The sequence below is a fragment of the Erinaceus europaeus genome, chromosome 14 (assembly GCF_950295315.1).
Source record: "Erinaceus europaeus chromosome 14, mEriEur2.1, whole genome shotgun sequence".
Classification (NCBI taxonomy): domain Eukaryota; kingdom Metazoa; phylum Chordata; class Mammalia; order Eulipotyphla; family Erinaceidae; genus Erinaceus; species Erinaceus europaeus.
Genome location: NC_080175.1, coordinates 75,675,211 through 75,697,864, shown reverse-complemented (window position 1 = coordinate 75,697,864; position 22,654 = coordinate 75,675,211). Strand labels below are relative to the sequence as shown.

Genomic DNA, 22,654 nt, shown 5'->3' with positions numbered 1-22,654 from the left:
TGTACTTTTGTAATATGCACTTTTAATATATATTTTATTATTCAATAGAGATAAATTGAGGGAAGGAGACAGAAACCTGCAGCCCTGTCCCACCACTTGTGAAGGTTTCCCCCTGAAAGTGGGGACCAGAGGCTTGAACCTGGGTCCTTGTGCACTGTGAGTGCTTGACCAGGTGTGCTGCTGCCTGGCCCCACACATGCATTTTTAATGTTTGAAGTATTTATTTTATGGAAGTACAGGCTGTTTACTATGCTTAATTTTTATGTATTTGACAGGACAGAATTAAGATGGGAAGAGGAGATAGAGAGACCCCTGCAGCACTGCTTCACTACTCATGAAGCTTCCCCCTGCAGATAGGAACTGGGGGCTTGAACCTGGGTCTTTGTGCAATTTAATGTGTGCACTCAAATCAGGTGTGCTACTGCCCAGCCTTGGTGCACCATGTTTTAGCAGAAAGTTTGTTATGCCTTTCAAATGGCCCATCATTCAGTCCTGTCAAGATGCCTCTTTTTTTTTTTTGTTTGTTTGAATTGCATTACCTCGTATGAAAAAAAAAATTTTTTATGATGTCTTGGATTTTTTAAAAAAAATATTTATTCCCCTTGTTTTATTGTTGTTGTAATTACTATTGTTGTTATTGATGTTGTTGGACAGGACAGAGAGAAATGGAGAGGGGAAGACAGAGGGGAAGAAATAGACACCTGCATACCTGCTTCACTGCTTGTGAAGTGACTCTCCTGCAGGTGGGGAGCTGAGTGCTCAAACTGGGATCCTTACGCTGGTCCTTGTGTTTAGCACCATGTGCGCTTAACCCGCTGCGCTACCACCTGACTCCTAAAAATACATAGTTTAAATCATGTGTTTCCTGAGAAAAAGAGAGCCAGCCTACATGTAGCACAGGAAATTGAATTGGGAGTCTTGGGTATGCAAGTCCACTAATTCCTCTACCATCTGAGCTTTCCCCAGCTGCTTAAGTTTTCATTCTAAACACATTGGCTGGCACCCAAACTCTTACGGTGTCGGTGTCCTGTCACACCCCTGCACCCCACTTTTGGTTATCATTAGTTTTTCATGACTTTTGTACTTTCAGTAAATTGTTTATAGTGTAACTTTTTTTTATCATTAGAAACACTTGTTGAACATTTTACTGATTTGAAACTGTGCAGTGTATTTGGAAGTGAAATGTTTGATAAAGCTTTAACATTTATGATCAGTACTATGAAGAGTATATATCCCTGATCTAATTTTTGTGTGAACTTATGGTATCTTTTGTCCTGAATCATGGGGCTATTAAAATGAATTTTGAACCCACTATTTCTGACTCTCCTTCTAGGTCATCCAGGAGTGTAAGTACTTCTGTTTCCCAGGCGTCCATTAAAGTAGTAGAGCTCAACTTTCCGGCCACCTCTCCACCAGCTGACAGCCCTTCTCGACCAGCTAGTGCTAGCAGCAGTGCCAGTAACAGTAAGAAGAAAAAGAGTAGCAAATGATCACTTACACTTCTCTTGTGAGCAAGTCGCAAACATTAACCAACAATTTCACCCTTTAATTTGAATCATAAACTACTCACTTCATTATGGGTGTGCCAGACATAGGCTGACTGAGACAGTGTAAGAAATATTAGATGACCAAAGGTTTTATTCAGTAGAAAATGTAAAATAGTTTTTAAGAAGAAGCAAACTAATTTGGGTCCAAAGCAATGCTTAATTTTTAAAAGAACGTTTTCTTTATGCACATAGAAGAAAAATGAGTATCAGATTCGTAATGTGGCTATGTTATACAATATAAGGAAAATGATACTTTTCCACTGTTCTTATCAGGAAATGATCTGTTTCATTACTTCATTCAACTGTACTCTCATTTAACAGTATCTTTCAGGAAGAAATTTCTAAAGATTCAGTGTACTATTGAGTTGGTAACACTACTATGATTCTCTTCTAGCCTAAAATCCTGAAATTAAGTTAGTTCTCATGATTTGGACAATGCCATAAAGAATAAGAATGTACTCTCACAATTTTGTTTAATAAACAACTTAAAGAAAACTAGGACTTAACTTGATTTGTAATAGGAAATTTACAGTAGAGGGACTTCTGGCCAAGATGGCAGAACAGGGAGAGCCCATGTTCACCTCCACCAGTGAACACTGCAAAACTAAACTCCACTTGGGGAACAGGAAGAAACCATGGGTGATCAAAATCCACAGGACACAGCAAAAGCAGTAGCAAGTGGTAAGTTCATAGCAATACATGACACCTAAACAATGTAGGACCACACAGCTGAGTAATGATCTTACCCTTTGCAATAATGGATGGAAATATGGAGGTATTATGTTAAGCAAGTAGCTCAGGAGGATAAATACCAGATGCTGTCCCTTACCTAGGGCAGAGTAACAAAACAAGGGAACACAATCAAAGGGAAATAAGCCCTTAGATTCCAACTGCAGAACTGAGGTCAACAGAAGGGGTGGGAGGGAGACTGTCAGGGTTGAGGGAATCTGGAAGATCTTGGCAAAGGGTTATGTTTGGGTACTATGTTTGATGTGGCAATGTTCATCAGGAAGATGCATGGAAATGTACCCCTGAAACACCCAATCTTATAAAAAAAAAGTGCTACCTCAGTAAGAACTAGACAGGAAAAAAAAAAGTCTTACAGTGGAGGTAGACCACCAGTTTTAGAATTAAGTTTTTCCAGTCACTAACACTTGGACTCTCGGTAGTAGAGTGTGGAACTAAAATGGATGTATTAGAATTTATGTATTCAAGTATGAGCATCTTTGGAAGGAATATAATTATCATTATTTAGAACTGTCACTGTCAGTTCCTTCTGAAAGGCAGGAGGAATAGTAAACATACTTCATTGATCATTATTTAATTATTTTTAGTTTTATAAATATCTAGCAAAAGTCAAACCACTGACTAAAAGGGGTAAAAGACCTGGATAATCTGCCCAGTACAATAATCTGCCCATAGTACAATACTGGTGGAATGGTGAGGTATTCAGGCCAGAACAAAAGTCTGCATTAAACTGTTAAGTAAATACTTCTATGTTTAGTTTAATAAAGCTAAATGCCAAACCCACCATCTCCAAATCTGGAGCTAACATTCACAAAATGTGAAGCTAAGTGGAAGATGTCTGTCTCCTCCCATACTCGTCTCTATCCAAATAAATAAATAAATAAATAATTAAAAGGGAAAAAAAAATGCTGACACTACTATGGCAGGTTCCCTGAACACATCTTTGTAACTGCATTTGTGCTGTTTATCATGTTCAGGAAAGATCTCAGGAGAAGATGGAATTTCTGAATTAAGATGGGCTGTTGTGATATATGAGAAGGTGCTCAAAGTCACTGATTATCAGAAAAATGTAAATGAAGACAACAGTGAGATACCACTTTACACCTGTGAGAATGTCATACACGAGCAAAGACAAAAACAACAACTGTTGAAGAGGGTGTGGGGAAAAAGGGACACTTCTACACTGCTGGTGTGAGTGTAAAATGGTTTAACCATTGTGGGAAGCAGTCTTGAAGATTTTTCACTAGAAATCAACCTATCCTACAACCCAGCAATTCCTCTCCTGGGGATATATCCCACAGAAACCAAAACACCTATCAGAAGAGGTCAATAGTTCACAGCAGCACAATTTTTAATTGCCAGAACCTGAAAACAACCCATATATCCAACATTAGAAGAGTGGCCAAAAAAATTGTGGTATATATACATAATGATGGAATACTATTTAGTTGTCAAAAATGACGTCTCTTTTGCATCATCTTGGATGAAACTTAAAAATACCATGCTAAGTGACATAAACCCAAAGGAGGACAAATACTAAGTGATCTCATAAGTGGGGTTTAATATATGGAGAAAGACTGGATAAGGTGTATTGTATCAAAGCAAAAGACTCTGGGAAAGGTGGAGGAGGGATGTGTTACACTGTAAACTAAGTTCACCAAAAAAAAAAAAAAAAAAAAAAACCTATACTAATTTAACACCACTGTGTTGCTTTAGCAAATAACCTATCATCAATTCTTGTCATATTAAAATACTGCATTGGAAGTCAGGTGGTATTGCAGTGGGTTAAGCACACGTTGCGCAAAGCGCCAAGGACCGGAGTAAGGATCCCGGTTCGAGCCCCCGGCTCCCCACCTGCAAGGGAGTCGATTCACAGGCAGTGAAGCAGGTCTGCAGGTGTCTTTTTCTCCCCCCGTCTTCCCCTCCTCTCTCCATTTCTCTCTGTCCTATCCAACAACGACATCAATAACAACAATGAAAAACAAGGGCAATGAAAGGGAAATATAAAAAACCAAAAAATAAAACACCGCATTAAGAAACTGCATTAGGCTGTTACATAAGACACCTTTTTTTTTTTTATATCTGATGTGTTACATTAAACCACAGAAGACACTTTAGAGAATTAAAGTATAGGTTATCTGTGATGCTCAGGTATTAAATAATACAAAATTCTGAAACTAGGAGAGTGTCTTCTTCCTGTCATTATTTCCTTTTTTACTCAATTTCTGTCCCCTACACACACACCCCTAATGTCATTTCCAGTAAGTTTTAAAGGCCTGCTATAATTTATAATGTCCAGAATTTTAAATTGGAAAGATTCTCAAGATTGTTAAAAGCTCAATAATCATGACTCATTTCTCTGTCTCCTGAGTAATACAACACTATGCTGTTCCTGCTCTAGCTGCTAGAATTCATTCTGAATAAAACTAGTGTTGGTCTACTTATTTAATTAGACATTGAGAAATGAGGCACCAGGAGAGTGTTAAAAAAAATAAAATAAAATTAGTATGTGACCCAACAATTCTATCTTTGGGGATTTATCTGAAGGAACTCAAAACATCACATTGAAGTTATCTGTACTCCAGTGGCCAGAAACATTATTTACAACAGTTGAGACACGGGAAAACCTAAATGTCTACACTAATGAACCACTGGATAAAGTTGTGATGTGCTTGGGACTCCCTCCCACCATGAAGTATTACTCATCCATAAAAGGTAAATTTGCCATTTTCAAAGATATGAATGGACCTTCAGGGTTTCATACCAATACATACAAAATAAATGGTATATAATCTCACTTACATGTGAAATTTAAAACAAACAAAAAAACTCATATATATACAAAAAAGATCCAATTGTGGTTTCCAGAGATGGGAGGCAAAAGGGAACAGGAGGAAAGTAGCCAAAAGGCATAACCTTCTAGTTTTATGAATAATAAATAGCAGGGGTATAATGTATAAAAATGATAACTACACGTGGTCCAGGAGGTGGAGCAATGGTAAAGCTTTAGACTCTCAAGCATGAGGTTGTGAGTTCGGTCCCCGGCAGCACATGTGCCAAAGTGATGATGTCTGGTTCTTTCTTTCTCCTCCTATCCTTCTCATAAATAAATAAAATCTTAAAAAAAAAAAAAAAGATGACTACAGATAATGCTGGTGTATGGCAAATCTGAAGATTAGAGTTAATTCTCATCGCAAGAACAAAATGGTGGTTATATATATGATGGAAGTTCAATAAACCTACAATGTTATGCATACACCTTAAAATCCCCTAATACTGTGTCAATCTCCCAAGTGAAAGGTGTTTCCGAAGCATATGTGCAATAAACAAATGAATAAGAAGCAAAAACAAAACTCCAGTCAGCTCTAGGCTATTTAAAACTATGCCGGATGCTTTCAAAACTGGATGTTTCTAATATTTGGAATTTTCTTCCTTAGAGAAAAATTGTTGTCTACAGCATGCTTTTCTTGCCACTGCCATTTTTAGCTAAAACAAAAACAAACCCCAAAATTCTTTTCTAGTATGGGGAGACAGCATAATGATTATGCAAAAATAATTTACTGCCTTAGGCTCTGAGGTCCCAGGTTCAATCCTCAGCACCAACTTAAGCCAAAGCTGAGTAGAGCTCTGGTTTCTGACTTTCTGTATCTCTCATTAAAATATTAAAAAAAATTTTTTTCTATTCTGATTCTTTCTAAGAATACTGTCTCCAAAGGTCTTGCTAGTATTTAAAAACTCCATGGATATACTGCTATAATTAAAAGAAGAAAAAAATGAGTCCCAATTCAACTTTCACGGCTTTATTCCTAAAGTACTTGATTAAGCTGGGTAGAAACTAATGACTATACTCAAACTGCTTTAAAATTAAAACCAAGAAGCCAATTAAACAAGAAAGATAATATGCTATCACTTTAAAAATATAAATTGTGCACAAAAAAAAAGACAACTTTTAAAGAATGAGCATTAAAAAACCTATTAAAGGAGCATCTGAAAATAGATTCTTTCATAAGCCAAAGGCTTTTAACAGAAGAAAATGAAGTAATCTTTGATGAGAAGATTTCAAATGCTTAATACACAAATTTAATTCTCAAACAGCAGGATAAGGTGGATTCCAGAATACTGAGACAGTATACAATGAAAAAACAATTTGAGATGACCTCTAAGCACTGAATTTTAAAGAAAGTTAAGAAATACTGTACATATACACATGAAAAGTTTTAAAAAAAATCAAGCTGTGAAAAGGAGACCCTACAACTGAAATGAATTTTGAGAAAAGCTAAAAAGAATTTGCCTTCTGTAATATGCTGTTATGACTCAAAGTTCCAAGACTTTCAACAGCCTTTAGTTTGTTCATCTAGTGTCAATTTCCTTGACACATTAACTTTTTGGCTTATTTCCTTTTTCTTTCTCAAATGCAGCTATCTGATGAAATATATTGAGCAAATTTTGAGGTAATTTTTTTTTAACTCCACTTTCTGGTTGCTCTTTGCTATTTAGTTCATCTTCTGGAGCCTCTGCTTTAGTATCTTCCTCAGAATGATCCTCTCTTTCATATTGCTCATCTTTATTTAATCGATGCCTCTGTCCATGTTTACTGAAATCACGTGATCCAGAAGAGGGGTATTTTTTACATCTTTCAGCTGACTTCCAAGGGTAGTCTGAGCTTGTTGGGGAAGAGGAACACCTGATGGAGTTTGGCTCCCACTCTCTATAATACTCTTTTCTTCCTCCTGCATTATCCTTTTCAAATCTTTTATAACCATGAATTTTTATCTTGTCCTCTGAATTTCTGTAGCAGAACTCTGAGGAATCTCTTCTACTAGAAAAATGTCTTTCTGATTTATATGGCTTTTCCAATTTGCTACTACCTGCTTGAGTTTTATAGCTATTACACAAATCTCTTGGATCTTCAGACGGACCTCCAAAATCTTCTGGAATTTCAACTGATGAAGAAGATAGAGAGCTTCTATCTTTCTCTTTTACCTGTTTCTTTTGATATGGTAGCCTATCCTGCTTTTCTAGTAGTTTTTCCACTTCATGTTTTTGGTTAAGAAAAGATGCTGAAGTATTGGCTGGAACTGGGAAGGAGTCATCATTTCTGTTCTGATCTACCTGATCTGAGAATGCCCTAGCAGAATGTCTTTTGGAACTGCGAGATGACTCTGAACGGTTCTTCTTATGTTTCTTATGTCTCTTATGATCGGAAGAGGATGAGGATGATGAAGAAACTGACTCATCATCAGAAGAAACACTCGAGGAGGAAGACGTCGATTTTCTTCTTTTTTTCTTTAGCCTGAAAAAAAGGAAACTTATCAGGTATGTTAAGAATAAAAATATTTACACGTGTGTTTAATTATACATAAACATCTTATTTTGCTCTTTTTAAGAATGTCGTAAAAGCTGGCATAAGTAAGCAATATTATAATAATAGTCACATGATTCAATTTTACCTTGAAGCATGACTTTGGGGGACATTTGTATTGGCAATTGTTGCTAAATGCAGATCATTATTTCTAAACAATGGCATTTTCAACATTACTTTAAAAAATAAATGAGCATGCGAGCAAATGAAAGAGAAGTTATTTATTCCCTTTTGTTGCCCTCGTTTTTACTGTTGTAGTTACTGACGTTGTCGTTGTTGGATAGGACAGAGAGAAATGGATAGAGTAGGGGGAGAAAGAGAGGGGGAGAGAAAGAAAGACACCTGCAGACCTGCTTCACTGCTTGTGAAGCAACTCCCCTGCAGGTGGGGAGCCGGGGGCTGGAACCGGGATCCTTATGCTGGTCCTTGTGCTTTGCGCCATCTGCGCTTAACTCGCTAAGCTACAGCCCGACTCCCCAGAAGTTAAGTTTTTATCTGGCTACTTCTAGCATAAAGTCTCTCTTCTTTAGCACTACTGATATTTTGGACTGAATGATTCTTTTTTTTTTTTTAATATATTTATTTATTCCCTTTTTGTTGCCCTTGCTTTATCATTGTAGTTATTACTGCTGTTGTTATTGATGTCGTTGTTGGATAGGACAGAGAAATGGAGAGAGGAGGGGAAGGCAGAGGGGGAGAGAAAGATAAGACACCTGTAGATCTGCTTCACCCCTTGTGAAGCAACTCCCCTGCAGGTGGGGAGCCAGGGGCTTGAACCTGGATCCTTGAGCTGGTCCTTGCACTTTGCGCCACCTGTGCTTAACGCGCTGCGCTACCGCTGGACTCCCAGGATTTTTTTTTACCAGAGCACTACTCAGCTCTGGTTTATGGTGGTACGGGGGACTGAACCTGGAACTTTGGAGCCTCAGGCACGAGAGTCTCTTTGCATAACTATTATGCTATCTACCCCTGCCCTGAATGATTCTTTATTTGGTGGGGTACAGTAGACTAGTGGTGGGGGGCATCCTTTGCAATGAAGGATGTTTGTCATCAGCCCATACCTCCCCATGTAGATACTAGCAGTCCATTAGTATCTAGTAGATTTCATGAGTCTACTAGTTATGATAACCAAAAATATTCCTTGGGGGACAAAATTCTCTCTAGTTGAAAACCACTGCTCTAGTTCCATCATGTTTTGTAGCCTGGGAGGTGGTGCTGCAGATAAATGTCCGACCCTCAAGTCTGAGCAGTCTTGAGTTTGATTCATGTGCTAGAGTGATGCTCTGGCTTTACATATAATTTACTATACATTTTAATTCTAAAGAAGGGATTTTGTTCTTCCTCTCCACTCCCTTCAGAACATGTCTTGGGTTCCAGCTCCACTTTTAAGAAATATTTGTGGGACACACACTTCCTAAGAATTAGTAGTAGTCATAAATTATGACTTTTCTACTTACTTTACCTTCACATGGTACTTTGGTTCAACTCAGTAGGTGCTTTAACTTAAAAAACAAACTGAATATTATAGTTTACCTTTTCTCCTCTTTTAAGAGCTTACGCAACTTTTCTGCACTTGTTTCTATTTTCTTTGTTCTCTGTTTTTCTTCCTTTTCAGCTTGTTTTTCTCTTAATTCCAAAGATTTCTTTTAGAACCCAGATATCAGAAAAAACGACACGTTAAAACGAGAGGAACATGTAAAACCCAGTTTTCAAAAGCCCATCCCCCAGCCAGGAAGCAAATGTGTTATACCCAAATCACCATGTACCCGCATCAAATAAGTATTTTTTAGATTAAAAATTGATCAGACAAGTGTTTACCATTAATCATTGGAATAGCCAGAACAGTATTGAGGACCATATTGCAGTTGGTATTCCATAAAAAAAAGGGGGAAGCCAGTGCATTGATACCCATGACCCAGAGTGCAGGAAAGAAAAAAAATATGCGTGGAAAATTATTTTAAAATAAAAATTGAAAAATTTCAACAGGACACAGATTTCATAAACAAGATTTAAATTAGAAATTCCATAAAGGTGAGTTGAGGGAGAAATCACCAGGTTCCAATACAAACCATTTTTAAAAAGGCACAGCCCAGTTGGATGCATGATTACATAAGAAATCATTTTCCAGTTTGAGGATAGGGATGAGCAGCACCAGATGTCACAGACACAGCAGCAATGGTCCAGTTCAGAAGAAAATGCATGAGAAAACATCATCATCAGTATTACAGGAAAAGACAACATAAACTATTTTTTAAAAGATTTGTATAATCAGTTCAAATGCAGTAGCAACATTCAATGCTATTAACTGCTAAGAAAACTCACTATAGAGACAGTTCTGAAAACTGCATACCATATTTAGACAGGAATTTTTTCATATGGATATTTACTTTTGAGCATTAAAAAAAAAAAGGGCACTGCTAATCAATGTGAACCTCTGGGAAAAGTTGAATCTAAAATTCTCATAATGCTTTAAGTTTCCAACAGTCTGCACTAGAGACCACACTAAAAGAAAAGTCAAGTTTTGAAATTAATTTCAAATACTACTAAAAATCTACGAGGAAATAAGAATCACCTGCATATACTGATGAAGCTTCTGCAAAGCATCCTCTGCGTCTTTAAAAGTTTCATCCAAAGCCAAAGCTTTCTTATAGTAACTTTCAGCATTTAAAAACTTTTCTTCTTCTTCTAATCTAAGTTTGAAAGGAAGATTTAGTTTTTTCTAAACCCAAAGTTCTTAAACATACATGCAGGCCTATAGTTTATATGAGAAAAAATTTATTAGGAAAAAGAAAAAGAAAAAAAAAACTACAAGTAACATAAAACTACTTCTTGTTTCTCTCTCCCCCCCCCCCCCAATCACTTCTTCTTTGGTATAGAAACTACATAAAGCAAACAGACAAACCCTGAACTTGATAGTCAGGAAGAACAGATTACAGATTGATCACTGACAGAAGTGGGTGTGGGGTGGGTGAGGGTTGTCAAAAATTACAGTGAGTTATAAGTCAATCTTGGGAATATAATGTTATAGCATAGACAAATATTCTGCACTGTATAGTTGAAAGAGGAGGTCTTGAGAGCGCTCACTCACCACAATGAACACGGATGACAGATTTTTTTAACTGTTTAATCTGGTGAGCACAACATGTAAATTTAACACTGAATCTTTTTATTATACATATGAAACTAGTATGTAAATCAAAAAGAAGAAAAAAACAAGTGGGAGCTCATTCATTATCAGTAGCAAAAACCATACATTATGTCCACACTGGCCTTTCCATGTGACACATCAAGACACAAATGTCCTCTGAACGTTTACTGTGATCATGAGGATTAGTAGAGACTCACACAGGTTTACTTTTCCACTTGCAAAGCTTTCCCCCTACGGGGGTGGGGTTGGGGAGGGGGAGACAGGACTGGGGGGCTAGAACCTGGGTCCTTAAGCATTGTAACTTGTGTGCTCAACCAGGTGCACCACCACCCAGCCCCCTATGCCAGCATCCAGGAGAATAACTTAAGTTACATGCTTTGTTCTTCATGCTTTACTCTTTTTTATTTTTTTATATTGTATTAAGGAGGAGCAGAGGTAAATGGTTTACACAACGGTTGACACATGGGTATACTCTCTCGTATCCCCATTAAAGGTGTCTACAAAACACTCTCACCCCAACTTAGTTTCCTTTCCACCATCGTGCACCAGGACCCCTACACTCCCCAGCCCACTTCCTTTCCAGAGTCCTTTGCTTTGGTGCAATACACAAAACCCAGTCCAATTTTCACTTTGAATTCTCTTTCTGTCCATGTTTCTTAAATTCTGCCCATGAGTGAGATCATCCAGTATTCAATCTCCTCTTTTTGGCTAAAATCATTAAACATAATTCCTTCAAGCTCCATCCAAGATAAAGTGTTTTACTCTTTCACTGACTTTAAAGTTTTGGACTTTATTGGACTAGATAGAGAAAAATACTAAATATACTGATAAAATCTTATTCAAACTTAATGAAAGATATATATACACATATGATAGGAGGAGAGGGAGGGGAGGAGAACCAGACAGCACTCTGGTACATGCACTGTTTGGGATCAAACTCAAGATCTCGTGTTTGAGAGTACAACTCTTTATCCACTGTGTCACCTCCAAGACTATTCTGAATTATCTTATTAGAATGATGTGGAGCATTATTAGAAAGTCCTCTCTAGTAAGACACAAACTTATAGCTTATGTCCAGAAAAAGCTTACCTACCTTTATATTTCTGTTTAATAAGACTGTTTAAAAATAATGAACACTAAAGTACTTTCAATCCAAAAGACAGTAATAAGGTAGAATTACAGGATAAGAACATATAAATAGAATTATACTTAAAATACACTTCTAATCGGGAGTCGGGCAGCAGTGCAGCAGGTTAAGCACACATGGCATGAAGCGTGTAAGGACCGGCTTAAGGATCCCGGTTCTAGCCCAACTCCCCACCTGCAGGGGAGTAGGTTCACAAGTGGTGAAGCAGGTCTGCAGGTGTCTGTCTTTCTCTCCCCCCTCTGTCTTCCCTTCCTCTTTCCACTTCTCTCTGTTCTATCTAACAATGATGACATCAACAAGAACTACAACAATAAAACAAGGGCAACAAGAGGGAAAATAAGTAATAAGAAATTTTTTAAAAGTACACTTCCAATCAAAATTGAAGTGAACAAAGATGACTGGAATTAAGTAAGTTAAGGATGCTATTTCCTAACATTAGGTTCAAGATTCTGTAGTAGCTGTTGAGTACTAGAGGCTTTATTGTTAAAAAAACAAAATATGACACTCACTGCCCTCCTCTTTCCACAAGTGTCTGGCAGAGGTATTTTCTTGCATTCCTGTGAGTTGGACAGTTTTCCAGTGCAAGTTCAAAATCTTCTATAGCTTTGCTCAGACTTCCTTTAGTTGCATATCTAGAGACAGGAAAAATTAAAGGGATATACTTTCTGAGTTATTCTTAAATCTTGTATAACTTATCAGAGAAGTAGTAAGTATTCCTTAAAACTCACAATGTACTTACAATGCTCCACGAGCTACCAAAGCTTCCACATTTTGTTTGTCTATTTCCAGTGCCTTATTGTATTCATTCATAGCATCCACATGGCGTCCAACCTTGAAATAGTCTACTCCAATTTTCACACTAAAAACACATTTGTAAAGGATCACAAATATTTCACAGCACACCTAAACAAAAATCTTAATAAGATAACCTAAATTTAAGTAATCTCAATATACAGAAAGAATATTTCATCTTTGGTTAGTTTTATAAAAAATACTTGAGAAATCCAGATCAACAGACATTCATTTTGAAAAATTAAAATGTGTTGACTAAAACTTAAATCTGTTAAATTCACAATACAGCATTATTCATAACTGTAAAAAGGTATTATCTATGATAATAATAAAAAGGTATTATCTATGATAATAATAAAAAGGTATTATCTATGATAATACCTGTAAAAAGGTATTATCTCCTTTATTTCTAAGTAAAATCAGTCTTGATGCTTTACTCTGTTTGTATTACTCTATCCTTTTAGATTCTGATATTTGATTTGGCTTTTTTGTTTGTTTGTTTTTGTTCCTAAGGCTTCACCACTCGGTTGATTTTCAGATAAGAGACAGGAGAGAGGAAAAGACACAACACAGATGCTCCCCTCAGTGTGGTGGGAGCTGGCCTTGGACCTGGGAATGCACAGTAAAGCCTCAAAGACACACTCCTAGGGAACTATCCTGTTGACCCAAATAACCAGTTGAATAAGTTGTCATACCATTTTAAAGCCCAAGATGCTGACTGTTTCTTTCTTAATGCAGAAGCAAAATCATCTTCAGAGAAATTTTTGCTATTAAAAAAACAGAATTCAAAGTGTAAATACTTTCTTGGTAATTATATTTTCTTCCTGATGGACAGAAACACTGAAACATCCCATTTGTATTCATCTACAAAGTAAAAAAAAAATTACTGAGGAACCATTACTTTTATGAATTAGTCTTCAAGCATATACTTGAAGTTCTCACATTTTTGTTTTCTTTACTTTTTCACAAGGTACACATCTACTCACCGGTGAGACTCCATTCCAGAGGAAAAGGGATTCAACTTTTTGTATACTGTAGACACCAGGGCTTAGGTAGTTGAATATATCCCAGTTACATGGCATCTGAACTTAGCACTATTCACCTAACCATTTAACAGAATCATACAGGTTTACTATACCTTTGCAGACCTCTCATTAAAGATGGTGGGTTGGAGTCATCTATTCCAAGTTTTTCTAGAAGGAATTCAACTACTCCTGGATTAACAAATCCCAAAGAGCTCTGCATGATATTTTCATAGGATTCCAATGAGTTGCTATTAAGCTCAATACTCCTCCTAAAAAAAAGAACACACATACAACAAAAGTATAAAGATGGCTAACATAATCATAATATTCCATTTTGACTAAAGAAATAACATTATTACATCAATCTTAAACACTCATGGCCAATTTTGTACACGAAGGTGGGGAATATTGTCATTTGATCCCCTCCACCAACTTTAAAGAGATGTAAATGACACACACACACACACAGAGCATAATTTGACAAAATAATAATATAAATAATAATATCAGACAAAAGTTGCTATGTTTTAGCCAAGAAACTTTGCAGTTAACTGTTGTTGACATCATGTTGGCAAATTACCTGTAGTGCAAAGGAAGTTCTTCAGAACTAATCACACCTAATTTAATACCAGATAGGTGTGGTGGAAGAGATGAACTATACAGTGACACTGCAAGCTTCTCATGGTATCTATCGATATCCTTGATTCCAGCTTGAACAGAAAAGGGAGAGGAAAGAAAAAAAAGAAAACCAAGTTGGTAAACAAGAAAATTCAAACAAAATAAATCTTTAAACACTACTCACATTAGGACTATATTTTCAAAGTTAACAGGCACAAAAGCTCAACAAAATACATAAAATAATTAAAATGAATTAGCTTATCACCTCGAATGATGTCACCAGTTTGGTAATAGGATAAAGGATCCCCATGGTTACTTTGAGCGGGCACATCTCTTAATGGACAAAGAGCCTGCAATGAGAAACATCTGAAAACATCAGATTCCATTTTGTGGAGCTAAGTGTCTTATTCTAGTTACTTGGTATACGTAGCTATATGTTGACATGAATGTTAAAAACAAAACAAGACAAAAACCTCAAAACCCCAAAGTTTAAATTTAAATATGGATTCTAACTATAAGCAATTTTTGTGTCCAAATGGAACAAAACAAATTTTCTTATCCAGTTAAAAAATAAAAGCTTGTAAAAACTTCAATTATTTTTGAGAATAAACATAGATTGTGAAATAAAGATATCTTGCACTTGCTAAAAACGAAATTAAAAGTTGTTCAGAAAGTATAAATCCAATGAAAATGAAATGTGAATTTTCCAAAATGTAAATCTGTTACCTAGCCTATAACATGGTCTGCTTTTCTGCACTACTAGACAACAATATAAACCTTACAAAATGGCACATCATTTCAAACCTAGCATTATCCACTTCGGGCAAGATGCTTATTATCTTCTATGTACATCATTACAGTGTATATATCTTATAAAATGTATAAACTGTGCTTAATAATTTAAGTGTATATATAGAAGAATATATTTCATTAGGAATAGTTTCTCATTGCTCCTGTCACCAAAGATCTGTCCCTATCCCCACCCTTATACAGCCACTATATTCCTAATTAAAAAAAAAATCAACAACAACAACAAAACCAACAGAGTTGGGAGATGCTATATATGTATCTACTATAAACTATTAATCCCAATAAAAATAAAAGAAATGGGAAGCACAAAAATGGGGCAGGAGTGTATTTCTAAGTAATGCATATGCAACTCTAACACCAAATAATTAAAAACATATTCAGCTAAAAGTCATTCCAGAACATCTACTAATACCATTATAGTCACTGTTAACTCTGAGCATTTCCCCCCTTTCTTTCATTTCTTTTTTTCTTTCTTACATTTCTTTCTTTCTCTTTTGCTTCCAGGGTTATCGTCAGCACTATGAATCCATTGCTCCTGGTGGCTTTTTTTCCCCTCCACTTTACTGGACAGGACAGAGAGAAATTGAGAGAGGAGGGGGAGATAGAGATAGACACCTACAGACCTGCTTCACCGCTTGTAAAGCGACCCCCTGCAGGTGGGGAGCTTGGGGCCCTTTGAGCATTTAAAAAGCACACACACACACACACACACACACACACACACACACACACACGAAGAAGCTGCAAGTAACATTATTACCATTAGTCATTTTTTAAAGGAATGGAACTATAGGTACTTATACTTGAGACTTATTTAATACCTGAAACTGCTTCATCAGGATATGCTTAGGCACAAATGGATGCAAGGACATATTTTTCGCACTGAAATAATTATCAAAAACTAAATCTATCAAATAAAAGAAAAGTCACTTACTGTGATTTCTAAGTGGGATATATCTCTCATGATGCCACTGCCTAAACAAATCAACACCATGAAAAAACCAAATTCCCGAATGGAAGTAATTCTTCCAATCACTATATCACCACGTTCAATATCTCGGAAAAACAGTTCTCTCTGATCCACACTAGGAATCTCCATGAATTGTTCTAGTGGTGGAATGACTGCATAATGATCTGGGAAACAGAAAACCAACAAAATTATTCAGGTATGTATGTTCTGTTTCATTGCAAGGAACATGTAACCAAACTGCAATCAAAACAATTTTCAAACTCACCTTCGTTGTCTTCACACAATTCTGAAGTTGCTGGTGCATCTGACTTCCAGGACAGCGCAAACAGCAGATCTGCCTTCTTGGCAATGAATGTCTGTATTTCACTGTTGTCATCCTTCTTCTCTTTTCTTGAAAAGAAACACAATTCATCAAAAAAGGCTGCTATCTGCAACATGGGTGCATCTCTTAGAATTTTTTTCTTCTTTATTGGGGGGATTAATGGTTTACAGTAAATATGATTGTTGGTCCATGTGTAAAATTTCTCAGTTTTCTGCAAAACACTCCCTCCCCCTGCCTAGGTCCTCTTCCACCATGGAGCACCAGGACCTGAAAACCATCCTCCAGCCTAGAGTCCTATACTTCGGTGCAATACACCAAGCCCAGTTCAAGTTCTGCTTTGTTTCCCTCCTGTTCTTATTTCTCAACTTCTGTCCATGAGTGACATCATCCCATATTCATCTGCAGTAGTTCTCCCAAGGTCACAGATATGTGCTATTATTTCCATAGCTATATATCTATATTAATATATTTCTGCCCATTTTGTCCCCCTATGGTCCTGCCTTTTCTAAGTCACACCTACAACTAATGCTGTTTCCAAATGTCTTTCCTTCTTTTTCCTTTTCTCTTTCCGGGTCCTGATGGAGTTGGAATTCAGAGCCCTCGATGATCTTCCCCTATCATTTCTCCCTCTCCGGGGCTATGGACCAAAATTATTTTGGGGGTGCTGAAGGTGGAAGTTGTGGCGTCTACAACTGCATTCCCCCCTCCATCCACCCCCAACAATGCTCGCCTGTACCAGGCAGGCGCGAGGTCGCGTCCCGGTCCCCTCCGCCTGCAGCAGCGCGGCGTCCCGCGTCCTCTCACCTGCCCTGCGCCGGCGGCGGGGGCTGCGGGCCCCGCGCGGGCTCGGCCGCCCCCAGGAGGCTCCGGAAGTGCGGGTTATCTTGCTGTTCGGTCCGGAGCAGAGACAGTAATGACGGCCCGTGATAATTGAGGGACTGCCGGAGAAGATCCCGGTCCATGGCTGGTGGGGTGGGGGAACGGCGGGGGTGATACTGGGTCCGACGGCCCGTGAGCTGCCGACCTCCCTTTGCGAGCTCACCGCTCCAGACTGGCGGTGCGGCTGCAGGATGCGGTGGAAGGTTGGAGGACCCGGAAGCGCACACTCACACACCTTCCCGGGTGGCTCCCGGAAGTGGTCCGGAGCCGCCCCCTTGAGGCACTGCGGCTTGGCCCGCCTTGTTCTCGTGAAGTTGCGCGAGACTCCGAAGCCGCTAGCCCCGGGGGCAATAATTGCTCCAGCTCAAAAAAGGGAGGCGTTGTTGAGTTACTGTGAGTGTATGAAAAAAAAGTTTTAAGATTCCCCTATGTTAATATCACACCTATGAAAAAAAAGTTTTAAGATTCCCCTATGTTAATATCACACCGAAAATGCCGGAGCTCCGATCTAGAGTAAATGAGTGTTCATCCTCAGATTTCAGGAGGTGCATCTCGCTGCCACTGCCAGCATAAGCTCCTACATGGCTGCCTACTCAGTTGTCAGACCCCTGATGTCAGCACGGGGTCTCCTGGCTGCAGCAGCAGCTTCTGAGGGGCAGTAGCAATGGAGACTCACAGTTGCATTTGGTGAGACTTAGGTGAGTCGCCTCCTCCCTTCAGCAGTCTTTTTGTTGGTCAAACAGACTGGTGGTGACACCTCAACCAGCAAACTGCTACACTGATACCAACCGTTTTAGCCCCAGGAATCTTTGCTTAGGCGCCTTTCTGTCCAGAAGTCACACGTGTTTGCACTCACCAGTGATTTGGTGGGTTCCCAAAGTAGTTCTAGTCCTGTCTTGTTGAGGTCCCAGGTGATCTCCTTTGATATTCTTAGTTGACTGGGGAAAGAAGAATTTTTCTGTTGGAGCCCTGGCTCCCCACCTGCAGGGGAGTTGCTTCACAGGCAGGTCTGCAGGTGTCTGCCTTTTCCTCCCCCTCTGTCTTCCCCTCCTCTCTCCATTTTTCTCAGTCCTATGCAACAACTAACGACGTCAACAATAACAATAATAACCACAAGGCTACAACAACAAGGGCAACAAAAGGGGGAAAAATGGCCTCCAGGAGCAATGGATTCATGGTGCAGGCACTTCTTCTAGCGTTTGCCCTTCTTCCGTAGCCAGTTAATGGCTTTGAAAGTGACTGGGATCCATGTGGATTCAGTGGCTAGGAAGGATCCTCAGTTTCCCCAATGAATGGGTACTCACGGGATGCACCACGGGAAGGTCGATCCAATGCATCCCGGGCACTGAGCCCCAGCAATAACCCTGGAGGCAAAAAAAAAAAAAAACTTTAAAAAATATTTTTATTTGTTTTTAGTGAGAAATACAGAGAGAGAGAGAGAGAGAGAGAGAGAGAGAGAAAGAGGCCAGAACACTGCTCAGCTCTAGTTTATGGTGGTGCTGGGGATTAAACCTGGGACATCAGAGCCACAGTCATGAAAGTCTTTTTGCATTACCATTATGCTGTCTTCCCAGCCCAAAAATGTTTAAAGTTATTTCCCATTGGTTTTTTTCAGATTAAATATGAATATGTGGCCAGGAAGATGGGATTAGGGCATTCAAAATAGATCTTTGCTTTCTAGAATTTGGACCTATTTTTATGTGATATCAAATTTAACTCTTTATGAAGAAATATATACTTCTCTTTAACAAGTCCTGAATATATACTTCTCTTTCTAAGTCCTGAAATTATATATAAAGATGAAAAAGACCCTACCTGATTCTTGAACAGTGCAGGGTTGGTTCCATAGATGAGCAAATATAAGAAGAAACAGATATGGTACAGTGATAAGCACACTGATAAGGGACACCTACTCAATATCTTGTTAGCACCCTTTCTTGACGAGAAGAATGAGGTAGTGAAAATTGAGACTGATTATAGAGGAGAGAAAAGACAAGCACGTGCACTTCAGAATGAGAGAACAGTAAAATTAAAGAAGTAGAGATGTGAGAAAGATAGTGGTGCTTTAGTTACAGGAATTTTAGTTGTGTAAGTGTGACATTTCAAGTACGTACAAATTGGTAGGAAGAGGCACCTTGTCTCCACTGGGAGAGTACAGACTGGGAGGGGAGTGAGGAGGAGGAGAAGAAGAGAGAATAGAAGAAAGACAATGCCTGGTTTATTTAATGGAGACTAAGACTTAGCTGAAGCAAGGTAGACGCATAAAGCGGTAGAAGCAGCATATTATAAAGTAGATTGTCTCAGATTCCCCAAATTCCCCAAAATAACATGCACAGCTGTTAGTGACACCACATGCAAAAGATAGTTTCTCTAGAACTCAGAAACTTTTTAATTAATCTTTTGTAAGAACTGAAACAGATGATCCATGGCTCTTTAAGATCTGTAGACAGGTTCTTAATTATTCTTGATTCTAAAGTAGATGATTTCAACAAAGCTCACTCTTGTTAGGGGTTCAGAATGGGTTTCATATATCAGCAAAAGGTGGGTAAAAATAAGACCCTAGAACTATGCTAATATGTCTTTCTCTATTTTTTTTAGCATGATATTTATTTTTCTCTAAAAAAAATCCTTTTTGTTTCTTAAGATATCTTGGGTAAATAAATTATGGGTTGGTTGGAACTAAAACAATTATTACTAATACACTAAAAAAACACCATGTAGTAGCCTCTGTTCCTTGTACCCTTTAAAAAATATGAAGAAGCACACTGGGAAAGGAAGCAAAGCTAACTTTAGAATCTATACTATTTTCTTATTTCCCCAGTATTATTTCTACTATAACATGCATAGAGCATACAATCTGGAGGGTCAGCTGAAACCTGGACCCTACCATTTAACTCTGATTGAGGGCTCTATTCAGAGACACCTTGAGTTGAACGAATTAGGTATCAAAAAATAGAGGCCAGGTGGTGGTGTACCTGGTTGAGCGCACATGCTACAATGTGCAAGGATCCAGGTTCAAGCCCCTAGTACCCATTTGCAGGGGGAAAGCTTTGCAAGTGTTGAAGCAGTGCTTCAGTTCTCTCTCTGTATCTTTTTATTATCCTTTTTATTTATTGGATAGAAACAGCTAGAAATCGAGAGGGAAGGGGGTGGTAGAGAGGGAGAGAGACATCTGCAACACTGCTTTACCACTCACAAAGCTGCAGATGGGAATTGGGGTCTCAAACCTGGGTCCTTGTACATTATGACATGTGCTTTCAAACAGGTGTACCACCACGCAGCACCTCTCTCTCATTCTATATTTTTCCTCCTTCCCTCTTGATTTTTCTCTGTCTCTATCCAGATACAATAAATAAAATAAGATAGAAAAAGAAAATGCATATAACTTAAGAAAAGGAATATAAGAAACAAATGATCAGTCAAAATATATTCTCATTATTAAAGAAATGATTCAAACTTCATGCCCTTCTGACAAAGGCTGGTACAATTTAATTCATTCAAAGAACTTTGAAAGAATTCTGTTTCCTTTTATTTTTCTTATTACATGCCAGCATATCTCAAGAAGAACGTTGCAGGTCTAGATCCATCCACTTGAGGGTGCTATAAGATCAGTGAGCATCTGATTTTCTATTCTCTACCAAAAACATTCTAACTAGACAGTTCAGCCCTGGGGAACTGTAACCTATCACATAGTCATCTTAACATAGTTATGACCCTACTGCCTTTTTATTATTAATATTTTTTATGCTGTTGGCTTTAGGAGATATGACGTAAATGTAAGTGAGTTCATTTTTTTGTTGTCTAGGATTGATTAACTTAGTAAACTTGAATTGCTTTTTCTCAGAGGGAATATCACTGATTTCAGTTCAGATCTAGCTGGTTACTTCTGAGTGGACCCAGGAGTGCAGAGTGCAGCGTTCCAAGGCAGTGGTGTGCAGATGGTGTTGGTGCTTTTGCATTTTATCCGTTTGCGCTCTACAGGGCACCTCCAGACTTGCACAGTGCTTGACCATCGCAGTGGCCACTGGCAGTGTTGTTCTCAGCCAGTGGTATTCCCTGTCATTCTTTGTTTAAGAAAGGACTCATTAAGGGGGTAGATAGCATAATGGTTATGCAAAGACAGTCATGTCTGAGGCTCCAAAGTCTCAAATTCAACCCCCGACACCACCATAAACCACAGCTGAGTAGTATTCTGGTAAAAAGAAAAGAAGAGAAAAAAATAAAAAGAAAAAAAAAAGACTTCCTAGAATGAGGATGCTTCAGAACAATCTGTCATGACTGGAAAAAATTAAACAATTGAAAAATGGAATAGGTCTAGGTGTGCTTAATAAAGATACAAAAACATATACACAGAGGCAAATACGTTTTTCTTTCTTTTACTTTATTGGTGATCAATGGATTATAATATAGCTGTTGACACATGGATACAATCTCTAATCTCTCTGTAACAGATGTCTGCAAAACACTCTCACCCTCAACTTGGCCCCCCCCCCACCATTATGCACCAGGATCCCCAAGACCCTCCTAGCTGCTTCCCACCTCTCCCTCCTGAGAATCCTTTTCTTTAGTGAAATACACCACACCCAGTCCCAAGTTTTATTTTGTTTTCTCTTTCTGTTCTTATTTCTTGAATTTCACCTGAGTGAGATAATCTCATATTAATCCTTCTCTTTTTGGTTTATCTCACTTCCTACCTTTTTATGTTTGTTAGTTTATTTATTTACTTATTTATTTTTATTAGAGCACTGCTCAGCTCTGGTTTACGGTGGTGCTAGGGATTGAACATGGGACTTCAGAGCCTATGGCATGAGAGTCTCTTTACATAACCATTATGCTATCTACCCCATGCCTTGGTTTATCTTAATTAACATGATTCAATTAACTTCATCTCACTCTCAGCAGAAGTTGAAAAACAAGATCAGAAGAGAAAACACAAGTAGAAGCTGAACTTGAATTAGCGTATTCAAAGTAAAAGACTCTGGGGTGGGAGTACAGGGGATTACAGGTCCAAGAAGGATGACAGAGGGCCTAGTGGGAAAACTGGGAAATGTTATACATGTACAAACTATTGTATCTACTGTTCAATGTAAAACATTAATTCCCTAATAAAGAAATTAAAAAAACGAACAAAACATGATTCCTTCCAGTTCTATCTAAGATGAGGCAAAGGAGATAACTTCATCATTTTTAACAGCTGGGTAGTATTCTGTTATGTATATATATATGCCACAACTTTCTTAATCACTTATCTGTTATTGGGCATCTGGGCTACTTCCAAGTTTGGGCT

At 38.2% G+C, this 22,654-nt stretch overlaps 2 protein-coding genes across 2 annotated transcripts in view; one reads left to right on the top strand and one right to left on the bottom strand.

Moving 5' to 3' along the window:
* The window catches only part of CCDC39 (coiled-coil domain containing 39), a 42,979-nt gene extending 40,989 nt beyond the window's left edge, over positions 1–1,990 (top strand). Inside the window, exon 20 of the mRNA XM_007518233.2 lies at positions 1,334–1,990. Coding sequence (XP_007518295.1) covers positions 1,334–1,490 — 157 coding nt within the window. The 3' untranslated portion in view covers positions 1,491–1,990. The remainder of the gene's footprint in view (positions 1–1,333) is intronic.
* A 4,088-nt stretch (positions 1,991–6,078) lies between these two features.
* TTC14 (tetratricopeptide repeat domain 14) lies at positions 6,079–17,626 on the bottom strand. The gene is made up of 12 exons (XM_007518221.3): positions 17,293–17,626; positions 16,432–16,556; positions 16,131–16,330; positions 14,652–14,736; positions 14,349–14,478; positions 13,882–14,037; positions 13,439–13,510; positions 12,691–12,810; positions 12,461–12,583; positions 10,229–10,346; positions 9,190–9,299; positions 6,079–7,587 (listed from the first exon to the last, which is right to left on the bottom strand). Exons 1-12 carry the CDS (start codon positions 17,448–17,450, stop codon positions 6,672–6,674), a joined length of 2,313 nt encoding a protein of 770 aa, XP_007518283.1. The 5' UTR covers positions 17,451–17,626; the 3' UTR covers positions 6,079–6,671.
* Positions 17,627–22,654: the final 5,028 nt, after the last annotated feature.

Coding starts and splice junctions, on each gene's coding strand:
- TTC14 (XM_007518221.3), bottom strand. CDS start 17,450: ATGGACCGGGATCTTCTCCGGCAGTCCCTCAATTATCACGGGCCGTCA. Junction 9,300..10,228: donor AGCTTCATCAGTATATGCAG/GTGATTCTTATT, acceptor GGGTTCTAAAAG/AAATCTTTGGAATTAAGAGA. Junction 7,588..9,189: donor CTCTTAAAAGAGGAGAAAAG/GTAAACTATAAT, acceptor CCTTTTTTTCAG/GCTAAAGAAAAAAAGAAGAA.